This window comes from Opisthocomus hoazin, chromosome 25 (assembly GCF_030867145.1).
Source record: "Opisthocomus hoazin isolate bOpiHoa1 chromosome 25, bOpiHoa1.hap1, whole genome shotgun sequence".
Taxonomy (NCBI): Eukaryota; Metazoa; Chordata; class Aves; order Opisthocomiformes; family Opisthocomidae; genus Opisthocomus; species Opisthocomus hoazin.
In genome coordinates, this window is record NC_134438.1 from 6,079,870 (window position 1) to 6,092,307 (window position 12,438).

Consider the following 12,438-nt stretch of genomic DNA (forward strand, 5'->3'; position numbering starts at 1 on the left):
CCTCCTGCCCGCACTTCTGCCCTTCTCCAACATGGCGGGCCCGGCGAACACCTGCCTTGCGCATGCGCTTCGGGAGCCTTTAAAAATGCGAGGGGAGGGCGAATTCGGAAGACTTTTTCACCATGAAGGGATTTTTTTGGGTGTTATATTTGATTCTCTCTGTCGGTAACGGGCGGCTGGAAGGGGGCGGGAAAGGGAAAAGAAGAGAGGTGGAGGGGGGGGTTGCGTGACGTCAGTGCGGCGGGAATGAGGCTGGGCGGGAAGGGCGGTGTGGGCTGGGCCGCTCCCCGCAGGGCTGTCCGGCGCCCCCGGGCCAGGCCGGGCTTCCCACCGGCGCCGTCCCTGCTGGTGGTGCCGTGGCGGGGCCTTCGCTCCCCGCCGCCGGGCCCGGCTGAGCCCTGAGGGCCCCTTCAGCGGTCTCAGCCCTGCCGGGGGTTCAGCGCCTGAGGCCCAGGCTGGCGGCTCGGCGGTGCCAGGCCCTTCCTCGGCCGCGCCTGAGGTGGGTGTCGAGGCCAGAGGCAGGGCCGGTTGTCACTAGCGTTGGTGCTACCAAATCATGGAGGGCTTTGGGTGTCCTGGTTTTCTGGTGTCTTCAATGGCTGTCGTTGTGGGCAGAAAATACTAAATGCCCCAACAAGGATTAGGAGGGGTTTCTGCAAGTTGTGTTTTTTCTATTTAGAGTGTGAGATAATCCCATTTTGTTAAACAGCCCTTGTCTGATGTTCAGAGGCTGCCTCACGGCCTGTAGGTTTCTGTGTTTTTGCACTGATGAGAGTCTTGACACTTCTGGGAGGCAAAGTCTGTCTTTTCTTTGGGCTTCGCTCTCCCCAGAAAGTGTTGGGGCTGCTGCCTTGCTGTCCTGGGCGGCAGCTGCTTAGCGGTGTGGGCGCAGGCACGGGGAATGAGCGTGTTGTGGGGGCTGAGCGTGACTCTGGCTGCCTTTTGATGTGGCAGTGGGAAAGCGGCTCTTCCTAGGTCTTCTCCTGCTCAAAAAGAGGGGATGATGTAATTTCCCTCTGAAATCATGTAACATCTACTACTAAGGTAGCTTACTAGTATAACAGCGTGATCTCACAGGTATGCAAAGGCTGAAGAATCCCTGCTAGCCTGATGTGAAGTGGTGCCTGCCCTAACTTCATAGAACCATAGAATGGTTTGTGTTGGAAGGGACCTTAAAGCTCATCTGGTTCCAAGCCCCCTGCCATCAGCAGGGACATCTTCCACCAGCCCAGGGTGCTCAGAGCTCCATCCAGCCTGGCCTTGAACACTGCCAGGGAGGGGGCAGCCACAGCTTCTCTGGGCAACCTGGGCCAGTGTTTCACCATCCTCATGGGGAAGAATTTCTTCCTAATATCTAATCTAAATCTGCTCTCTTTTATTTTAGAGCCGTTCCCCCTTGTCCTGTCACTACACACCCTTGTGAAAAGCCCCTCTTCGTCCTTCCTGTTGGCCCCTCCAGGTACTGGCAGCTGCTCTAAGGTCACCCCGGTGCCTTCTCTCCTCCAGGCTGAACAGCTCCAACTCTCTTAGCCTTCCTCGGGCTGGAGATGATCTGCTTCAAACATCTCCTTGTCCTCAAAGCCCTGTGTGCACAGCTATCAGCAGGAAAGGATCCGCAGCAGAGACCCAGTCTCGCTGCAGTGGTCTGTTTGCCAGCACTGTATGCCACAGCCTTTGCCTGCAGCTGTAGGACACCTGTGAGGTCGGTGGTTTCATTGCTGTTAGGACAGGTCATCTGGCTGCTGTAGACAGTGACATCATGTCATGTGCCTGGATGAGATACTGGTCACATGAGGAGGGGAGGGGTTTCTCTAATACTAAGTATAATATGGCCTGGAGGTTTGTATGCCACATTCCTGTTATAAGGGGAAAAAAATGTATGTTGGGGCACAACTGGGAGCTGCCAAAGTCAGAGAAATGTCAATTTATAAGGCAAGGGCTAGGATGGATCGTTAGTCCTTTTTTTTTTCCTTTCCTACATATAATAAATGTTGTCAGTCAAATCGGCGGCAAAAATGTTGCTCGTGTTCTCAACTCTGGTAAAATCAGTGTTTTGGAAGGAGGGCAGGCGACTGGGAGCGCGATCTCTGGGAGCAGTGTCAGCCTTCTGTGGTGAGGAGGCAGCGAGGGGTTCGTTTCCAGGTCAGTGCTGTGTGCTGACATAACACCTGAGCTGGCGAAGAGGCAGGCAGGCTGCACGGGGTGAGCATGGCACGTGTTGCCAACCTGGGACAAGCAGCATTTCCCATGACCGCTGTTGGAGCCGCGCCTTTGTTCGTGCTCCTGTTTCAGTGCACTGAGCTGGGGAGGTGCCAAGGAAACTCCTTGATTAATCACTTTACGGACTGTAGACACAAATAAACAAAAGAATGTTCAGCTTCCCCGGAGATGAAAGAGACATAAACTGATTTTGCCAAGATTAGACTCTTACATGAGAAGACTTCAACCTAAAATAAAACTTATCTTGAATTTCTACAGGGATTTCTCTCTCCCCCTCAATCCTTAACTTTTTCTCCTGCTGTAGCTGTAGGGAATACCCAGTTTCCCTGGTTTGGACTCTGCAGCGTCGCAGGTTGCTTCTGATTATTCACAGAAGCAGCAGGGCAATGAGGTTCTAGGCTTGTGAGTGGGGAAGCAGGACACAGGCTACAGGCAAGGCTGATGAATCCTCCGGTATTGGGACGTCTTGCTAATCTAAACGTGAAGCCAGAACTTTCACCCTCTTGTTCCAAGATGTGTGAGCTGAGGATACAGCCCAGGCTTAATCCCTGCTGACTCTCAGAGAGAGGGAACAGACTCCTACCAGCGAGGGGTAGTCTGTCCCTGTTCTGGAAATCTTGCAGGAGCTTTGCTTTTCTGGCAAGCCATGAGCCCTCTCCAGCTCAGCATCTTGCAGTCAGTACCTTTTTTTTCCAGTGCCTTCTGCATCAACAGCTGCAGGGTTCAAAATTCTTCCAGGCCCTGCACAGGGTTTGTCCCTGCTGGGGATCTTCCGACTGTCTCAAGGCTTTTAGATCGGCGTTGCAAGTGGAGCTAGATTAGGAAATTTTGGGAGGTGACTCAGCGTGCAGCTTGGGTGAGCTCAGCCCCTCCCAACCTCTGCCTCTTGCCCTGAACATCCTGCCCAGCTAAAAGCTTCCTCATCCAGGGTGATGCATTTAGAGCAGCCAAATGCTGCCGTCTAAGGGGAATGACTTTGTATTATACAGTGGCTGAGTGAAAAAACATTCAGGATGTGGCTTTTCCTTTTTTCTTAGTCACAGGAGATGATATTTCTGGACATCCAGTGGTCTGCATGGAAAGCAGCGCACCGACAGCTCACAGCTAGTGAAATCCCGCAAGGCAGCGCAGTACCAGCTCCTCCACTGTGCATTTAGTGTAGTTGTCGAGGTACATGCTAGTGCTTGAAGTCTGACAAACTGCTCATCTCATTCAAAGCAGTGAGGTCATTCATTGTCCCGCAGAAATTAATTTCTCAAAGTCTTTCTCTTGAAATAACTTGCAGATCAGAAACCGTATGTGGGTCAGAAACACCGCTGCATTCCCAGAGCGGTGCAGCCCTGAGGTCACAGTTTTGTCGTTGCAGAAGATCTGTGAAAGAAATGTTTTGGTCTGGTGTCAACTCAGTGCTAAAATATGCCACCATGGGGAGTCAAGATAACCTCCTGGCATCTGTCAGCCTGTCCCTGCTGGGTCCTGACTGGGCTGATGGGTCAGCTTCTGGTTCATTTTAATGCCATAGGAGGAAAATCCTATTTTGGGCATTGCCCTGTATTGTCAGTGATTTTGTGAATGCACGTGGATTGCTTTGTTTCATTTGGCTGCCTGAAGTGGTGCTTCAGACTGGCCCACCCTGGATGGCCGGTTTGCTCCAGGCCAAGCTTGGCTTTGTCCAAAGCTGGAATGAAGAACTGAGACACAAACGAGCAGAGCCCATGTGCTAGGAGCCGTTTCTGACCCGGTGACGGAGACGTGACGCATGCCAAAGAACTTGGGGGTGTTTGGCCTGGGCAAACAACAGACCTCAACCTCAGAGCATCACGCAAGGATGGATATGATCTGTATCCCATCCTGGTGCAGGACAGATAGGGGCCAAGAAACAGCTTCTGCATTTCCACAGCAGGATTTCTCAGTTACTGTTTATACCACCAGGGTCAATCCTTTCCAGATCACCTGGACTACTTCTACATTACAGCCCCTTTGAGGTCTGGGTTCCTCTCACTGAGGCAAAGCCCACCCAGCGCTGTGTAAACAGGTTTGCATTTTTTTTTCCACTCATTGCTAATTTTGAAAGACACAAGGGACAGTCTGAGGGTTTGAAAGACAGGGAGAGATGGCAGTACCCGCTAGTGGTGGAATAAGCAGGTAGAGACTTGGTTTCTCTTTACTTTTCCACTCTAAACACTGTTTACTTCTTGGTGCTGCAAGACTGGGTAAGAAGTTAAATGGATTTAAAAACTCAAAAATGCAGAGATGCAACTAAGAATAAAAGGTAGCCTGTGTGGCCTGATCTGTGGGTTTGGTTTGCGATTTGAGTAGTGCAGTTGTCTGGCTGTGTTTGGAAAGCAGCACAAGAACGTGTCGCATTTCTAGCTCACCTCCTGTGCTGCTGACTTAGAGGAGGAGGGCTTGAACCCGAGGCTGGAAGCAGTGGGACTGTTGTTGCTTCTGCAAGGCTGGCTCGATTTGGTTTTTTTTGCCCTTGTGCTGGAGTTGGGCATCAAAGTTTTCCTTAATCTCAGGAGCTTCCTTTGTGTGGCTCACCGGTGGGTTTCAAATGCTGCATCCCTCTTGCACCCGATACGCAGCACAGAGCAGCTTCTGGAATTGACTCATTGCAGTTAATTCTCAGGGGGTACTTATGCTAAAGTGCAGATGGAAAATTATTTCCAGTGCGTTTGTTCTCTGGACCAGGCATGGAATATGTTTATTTCTCTGTTCCTGAGTCTTCAGTTTTTCTTTGCTCGTTTTCCTTTGCAGCTCAGCAGTGGGATCTGCAACATCATGCAAGGCGTGTGCAAGGAGCTTGGTGGCTTCGCTCCTGGGTGGAGCTGGGTGGTGGCATACGCTACTCCCATGTGGAATTGGAGCTGGATTAACACCATGCTGATGATGCTCGGACAGCAAGAGTTTGGGGTTTAGCAGAGACCACTATTACCAGCAGCATGTCCAGCACAGCTGCTACGGGATCGTCAGGGCTGCACCCAGCCACAAAACTCACCTAGCACTGCCTCAACACACAACAAGAGGGAGAGCAGCGTCTCCTAGGTGGTTTTGGAAGCCTTTTTACCTGAAGGCATTGGGCAGATTTCCATGTATCTCAGAAATACGTCCAACTTCTTGTAGTTACTCTTTGTGTTGGACAGCTGCTTCTGCTCTTGCCCAGCTTCAGTGCTGGTTTTCCCACTGTCTCGCCTAGCTGCAAGGCTAAGAAGGCTGAGCATTTCTGGGTGGATAATCAATAGATCACTGTCAGGCTTATTTCCCCCCCCTTCTTCATTGACCTGTTGCTCTACTGAAACCTCAGCCATTTAGGAAGTGGATTAAACCATGAGTTGTTACCTGGACTTTGTACTTTTACCCTTTTGTAAACTCAAACCCTGAAATTGTGAAACTAGGAGAACAACTTGGGTGGTGATTTATTTAATAATCAAATCACCTCCTCCAACTTCTCCACTCCCTGGGGTGGGGCTTGGTAACCTGTTACAACTGGGGCAGGACAGTTTGGAGCAGCATCTTGCAAGACTCTCGTATACCAGGGATTCCTGCCTCCCAAGAGGCTGGAAACTTAGGCTGTAGAAACTCTAAAGCAGTCCACCAGCTTGGGGAAGCAGCTTTTCTCTCTGGAGGGCTCATTTCTGAGGCTGTGCTGACTGGCGCTGTGGTGCTTCCCCGACACATCCCTGTGACACATGGCCCTCTGCATTGCCTGGGGCTTCAGCTCAGTGCACACCTTAAAAACTTATTGCAATGCCATCATTTTGTTTTAATGAGTCGCCTTAGGTATTGGGACATCATGTCATCCACTTCTGCTCACTGCTGTTGTTTCACTGGACGTTTGGCTTGGAGATCTATGTTGATCAGAGAGGTATAAGACAGCAAGAGCGTGGGCAGCAGCAGGTTGGGAACAGCCACAGCTCAATATTGGCTGGGTGTAGAAAAAACCTCCAAACCTATCCTGGGCAGCTGCTTTCTTGTTCCTGGGGTGCTTGGTGTTAGCAGAGGTGATGAAGATAAATGGAAACGAGGGAAGATCTTTCTCTATACTGTTCAGAGGTTGCGGTTTCTTGCTAATATATGAAGCTGGAGTATTAGCTGCTTTGCAGGAGCTGTCGCCTGACATCCTGAAATCTGCATCCAGGATCTATGGGGCATCTTCAGGATCGGTTGTAGCTACACTTGCTTTGTGTGGGTGTGGTATAGGTAAGGGCTACGCACTTCCATTTATTCTGTGTCTAAAGAGATTGAATGTCTGGATATTTTGGAGTTGCAAATGATCTTTTTTAAAATTATCTTTAATCAGTGGTTAATTCCTTAGAATTTTACTTTGTTGACTTCTTTAGGAGTGGGAAATGTAGGTAAATTAACCAGCACAGAGAAAAGACTAGATATAGTTATTAAATAAGTCATTGCGTCTTATTAATTTGAATTACTGTTAAGCATATCTAATATAAAAAACAGAAGTGTCCTCCCTAATGAGGCATTTGGAGTTGTTGGTAGATTCCGAAAACACAGAGGGGAAATAAAATATTGAATATGAAGAGTATGTGTGTTGCCATTGCATGAAATGGAAAGGAAGTTGTAGGCACAGAGCGGAGAGATACGTTAGGGGCACAGACGGAGAGCCAACGGGAGAAAATGTTACGCTAAGGTTTCCAGTCAATTTTCTCCCATATCTTCAAAAATTTTTAAGATGTCTTGTGGAAGAAATGGAGAGAAATGGGAAAAGAAAACAAAATACTTCTGCTTCCTGCAATATTGAAGGTCCTTCGAAAATCTGGGTCCACTCATGAGACCTTCAGCCCTGATGAAAATAGAGGCTCTTTATGAGCATTTACCAGCAGGGTAAAATGCTGCTTTAGCAGGTGGAAGTGTAGCGCAGAAAGTACATAAATAATAATATAAGGGATGTGGAATGATTGCTTTGCTTTAGATGAGGTGAAGCTATCCTTCCTCAGTGCTCTGAAAACTTCTTTCTGGGGGTATCTTCCTGGAGGAAAAGTCCTTAAAATCTTAAAGGATGTCTTAAACAAATACTTGCCTACGAACGCCCACCAGCTGGTGTCTGGAAAGCTGCATGTTATCCTCACGCGTCTGCGTGACTGGAGAAGCGTGGTGGTTTCGGAGTTTGCCTCGAGGGAGGACCTCATTCAGGTGAGAGCAGCCGTTGCACCCTGCGAGGGGAGAGCTGCGGGAGGTTTGCTGCCCGGCCGTGCCCACGGCATCTCCAAGGGAAGTCTGGGGCCTCGCAGTAGCCCCTGCCGTGATTTCTGCCCTTGCCACCCTCTGAAGCCAGACAGGGTCACAAGCTGAAAATAATAACACATCAGTCCTTTTGATTGCTGGCTGAATTGCCTACAGGGCCTGAGTATGCAGGGGACAAAATAGGGTGTTTCGTAGGTTACCTTCCTACTTCTCCAGCCCTGGCTGTGGATATCAGACATGGTCTGGTCCGCAATAGGCAGTGGTGCCCAATGACCCAGCCAGGGTCCCCATGTTGACATTCACAGATGAGCCACCGTTCCCAAAGGCAACAGGTTTTCATGGCTCTTTGCTCACCTCTGTACTTTCCGTCTCACCCACAGGCCATCATGTGCAGCTGCTTCATCCCTGTGTATTTTGGATTTTTACCTCCTACGTACCATGGGGTGGTGAGTAGCCTTGTGGTCTGGAGACCCTGTCTGGGTCAGGCCATCTAGTCTGTGTCCTTTCTCCAGTGGTGGCATTAAGTGTTTGCCACCAAAGTTGCTTGGAGCTGTGTTGGCTCAGTGTCTGCAGAGGGAAGAACTGAACCCAGGTGCCCCACAATCTGCCCTCGCTGCAGACAGAACTGACCTTCTCACAAAAGCATCCACCCTCAGCCTGTCGATGGGGTTGGCTCAACTCCTTTCTGCTGCGCTTTCCCCCAGTTTCATTAAGCAGCAATTTTTCATCTGGAAGGGAGGAGGTGGTGGGTGTAGACCTGGAGCACATGACACAGGGGTCAGGGCTGTTCCCTGGAAGGGGATCTCTGTAGCCCCAGTACCTCAGTCTAGTGTGGGACTGGGTGGGGAAGAAACCCCAGATGCATGCACATGTGGCACAGCACTCCTCTCTGAAATGAGGAAAACTCAGGGTTCCTTCTTTTCTCTCCTAGCGTTACATCGATGGGGAACTCGGCATGTGGCGGACCAACTTCGTGTTCCGGACCACAATCACCGTGTCTGCTTTTGCCGGCGAATACGACATCTGTCCCAAAGATAGCCCAGCTGCCTTCTTCAATTTCCAACTCGCTGACTGTATTTTACAGATATCAAAATGGAACATCTGCCGCTTGCAGCATGTTTTTCAACTTCCCACTAGTCAAGTGAGCTGCTTCTACAGCTACCCTGAGCCATGAGGCCCCTATAGCTGGCCTGTCTGCCCTGACTGCCATCTCCCTCTGCAGGTTCTGGACCAGTTTTATACCCAAGGCTACCAGGACGCAGCCTCCTTCTTAAAAAGACTGAGTAAGTGATTGGGAGCAAGGAGCAGGTAGGTTGAGTGCTTCTCTTACAAAGTTGGCTTGCTGACAGAAGGTAAGAGATGCTGCCAGTGCATCTAGAGTGACCAGGGCAGAGAGATCCCTGCATCTCTGGCATTGCCAGGATTCCTTGAATCCCATCGCCTGTGTGGCCTCTCCTGAAGCTCCCTGTTCACCCCTTTCCCTCTGATGGTGTTAGGTCCCCTCTTGCCTGCCACAATGGGCATGGTAGAGCTTTCCAGGGACTGCAGGTCCTCAGGACCTAGACAGGAGAAGTGCAGGCTCGGGTACGCTGTGTGGTGTTGGACTGATAACCCACTGGTGCATGAAGCAGCAATGTTTTGTGATCCCTGACCCAGAAACCCAACTCGGATCAGTCATGCACTGTGGCTGTCAGTCCCCCTATATTTCAGTCAACCCTGGTCATGCCTCACATTGCTGGAAACCTGGTAGTTGAGCAACAAGCAGTGAGAGCTGGATTCTCTTCCCACCAGGTGAATTTGGTATAAATTACCTTGATGAGGACTTTATGCTTTCATTGGCCAATGAATCACATCAGAGAGGTGAGGGGACCCTGCACTGGAAGCCAGAAACAAGAGTACTTCGCTTCAGAGCCACAGACCCTGAGGATGTCACCAAAGAATCCAGGGACCATCCAGGCAACAGATGAAGTAGAAGAGGGAGCCCTGCACCACCTTCTCCACCATCAGAAAGGTAGAGGATCAGCACTTCCTTCACCCCATCAATTTTCATTAGCTAAGGGACACTTGCCCAGAGCTCTCGCTGCCCAAAGGCTATTCTTTTTGCAGGTTCCAGTAGGTGAGAACATCAGGATAGGAGGAAGTCCCCTCTTGGGTCAATGGTTGTTAGTGTAGCTTCATGCTGAGCTTGGTTTGAGTGATGTTTGAGGATTTGGTTGTGGCCAGGTCAGAAGGGCTCTTTGGAGAAGTAGCTTTTTCTACGAAGAAAGCCATTTACTCACTTTGCAAGGTAATAACAGGTTCTACCCCCGCATCATTTCATTAAGGGCGAGGGAAGCAGCAGTGTCTCCATGGTTAGAGCTGGGTTTGCTGTGCCAGTCAAATCAAAATTTCTACTTAGTTACTCTGGCGTGCAGCCAGGTGTAAATACTTAAGTGCAAGAAAAGCTTGTTAGAGCTGCAGGTAGACCTCTACCTCTATCATTTTTAAGCAACAGAAGGCAGGTTTAAATTCAAAACTTGTAGTTTTCTGCAATCCTATGCAAAATAATGCCCTCTCCCATTTCAGTTTTGACATGGAAAGGCGGTGAACCCTCAGCATTTTGGATTCCAGTTTGTCTTATTGTTACCAGCGGAATACAAAGAAATATGTGCTGGAGTGCAACATCTTTCAGTTTTATTATTTATTGTCTTTTTCTAAGTCTTTCAACATTTCAGAATTTGTCAGCTTAGGAAAAATTGTGCTGTTTTTCCAGCATGATGATGGCTTAAAATGTTGCCACATAAATTAAAGAAATAGTGAAAAAAGACGCAAATATTGTTCTGCTATGTCTACAAGGACCACACCAAATGAGGAATATAAAGGGGAAAGAACAGGACCATTACCATTCCAGATCTAAAAATAAAAGCATGGAAAACATAAAATAAAAGCAAAGATGACATCTTCATTGAAAACAAGACAATTCTATGGGAAGAGACCCACTATAGAAGTGGCAGGACACAGTGTTAGGCTGTACAGTTTTTTCCATGCTTGCTGTTTTAAAGGCTTCACCAGTCCCAACTATGTGGAGCTTTTGAAAGCAGCATAGTAGGAACCGTATTTCTTTGGAGGTTGGGCAGGCTTTGGGCTATCAGGAGTCTCTTGGTCTCTGGTTTGCAGCTGGGCTGCAACATTTTGCACCAACGTAAGGTTGCCTGTGGAAGGAATCAAGACTCATTTGTTAGGCCAGAGAGCACCCAAGAGGTAAGTCAGGGCTCTCGGTCTGCAAGGGAGAAGCACACTGGATTTTTCAGGTCTGGGAAGAAAAAGCCGTGATGATCTAGGCCAGGAAAAGGCTATTTTACTGTTAATCTGCACAATACTATAATATCATTGATGTTACCAAATAAGCAAGGATAGAAATGTGCAAACAACTTGCACCTTTTTTCCTGAAGAAGTCAGAGTATCTCCAAAGGACTACTGCTGCAGTAGAGCCTGCACACCAGCAAGCCTCAGGCTGGATTACCAGGCTAACCACAAGCATTTGCATTTCTATCTGTGTGCCCTCCAGGACAGCTGCCCAATGAGCTGCACGCTTCTTTGTATCTAGACTCGAAGCAGAGTCTGGCATAAAGCACCTGCGGGCAACAGCCAGAGACGCAGGCAGGAATGGACACAGGTTTGGTTTCGTTTGGCTCGGTTGCATGGGTCAGACCTCAGGACTCCCCCTCCCACTGGGTCTGCAGCGGGATCTAGCTTTACAGAAAGCTCCTGCAGGCTTGGTTGTCTCCAGGATCTCATCCCATCTACCTCAGGCTTCACATCTGCTGAGTTCAGTACAGACCAGAGCAAGCAATGGGACAGTGGTATGGGATATATTTGAAGGGTAGCAAAACCCTTTGAGGAGCTACTGGAGAGTCCAGCAGGGGCTACAAGGATGATGAGGGGACTGGAGCATCTCTCCTATGAGGAAAGGCTGAGGGAGCTGGGCTTGTTCAGCCTGGAGAAGAGAAGGCTGAGAGGGGACCTTAGAAATGCTTATAAATATCTGCAGGGTAGGGGTCAGGAGGACGGGGCCAGACTCTTTCCAGTGGTGCCCAGCGACAGGACAAGGGGCAATGGGCACAAACTGAAGCACAGGAAGCTCCAGCTGAAGATGAGGAAGAACTTCTTCCCTCTGAGGGTGATGGAGCCCTGGCCCAGGCTGCCCAGGGAGGCTGTGGAGTCTCCTTCTCTGGAGATATTCCAGCCCCGCCTGGCCGCGGTGCTGTGCAGCCTGCTCTGGGTGACCCTGCTTGGGCAGGGGGTTGGGCTGGGTGACCCACAGAGGGCCCTGCCAGCCCCTGCCATGCTGGGATTCCCTGAGAGGTGCTAAGATGTGTTTAATGACTCATCATTCAAATCAGCTGTCTTTCATTTCTCTGCAGGTTTGGGGCAGGAGGGCTCTATGTGGTGACCATTTTGGTTTGGGTGTTCCTTGTAGGCTGTTTTTTTGTTAAAGTTCTCAAAGTTTCATTAACTTTTTGTGGCCGAGCACCATGCCGTGTAGGGGCAGGGGGGATGCACCTGGGTAGTTCAAACTATGTGCAGATGTGCAAACTGTGAGATTAGCAGGCAGATTTACTGGATTTGGGTGTCCATTTCCTCTATGAGAATTTTCTTTTGGGGTTTTTAATTCCTGTTAGAGTAGGGATAGCCTACGTGCCTGAGGCTGACTGAAATGGCTGTACCCTGCCAGGAGGTGGTGGTGCTTGCTGGGAAGACCGGGAGCCTGGCAGAAGGGCTGTTGCAGAAGCGGGGCTGTCTGCCTGGGGGGGGAAAGCAGAAGAGCAGTAGGAGCAAAAGCAAGCGATGGGGTGACTGGCCCTGCTCCTGCCCAGGGAGCAGCTGCTGTCGCTGTGCCATCTCCACTTTGATCTGTGGCAGGAACACAGTCACGGTTCATGAGCTGGTTTTGAGCAGCCCAGCTTTGGCTGCAGGGCTTGAGAGATGTGAATACATCCAGGATGGAAGGGGAGACAGGAGAAGGTTTTGACG

At 49.8% G+C, this 12,438-nt stretch overlaps 1 protein-coding gene across 1 annotated transcript; it reads left to right on the forward strand.

The window, feature by feature from the left end:
* Positions 1 to 246: 246 nt before the first annotated feature.
* Positions 247 to 10,966, forward strand: PNPLA1 (patatin like domain 1, omega-hydroxyceramide transacylase). The gene is made up of 10 exons (XM_075442899.1): positions 247 to 268; positions 397 to 499; positions 1,385 to 1,459; positions 6,275 to 6,423; positions 7,154 to 7,374; positions 7,806 to 7,871; positions 8,357 to 8,566; positions 8,648 to 8,708; positions 9,217 to 9,436; positions 9,991 to 10,966. The coding sequence occupies exons 1-9, from the start codon at positions 247 to 249 to the stop codon at positions 9,390 to 9,392; spliced, it is 1,083 nt and encodes a 360-aa protein (XP_075299014.1). The 3' UTR covers positions 9,393 to 9,436; positions 9,991 to 10,966.
* The last annotated feature ends 1,472 nt before the right edge of the window (positions 10,967 to 12,438 follow it).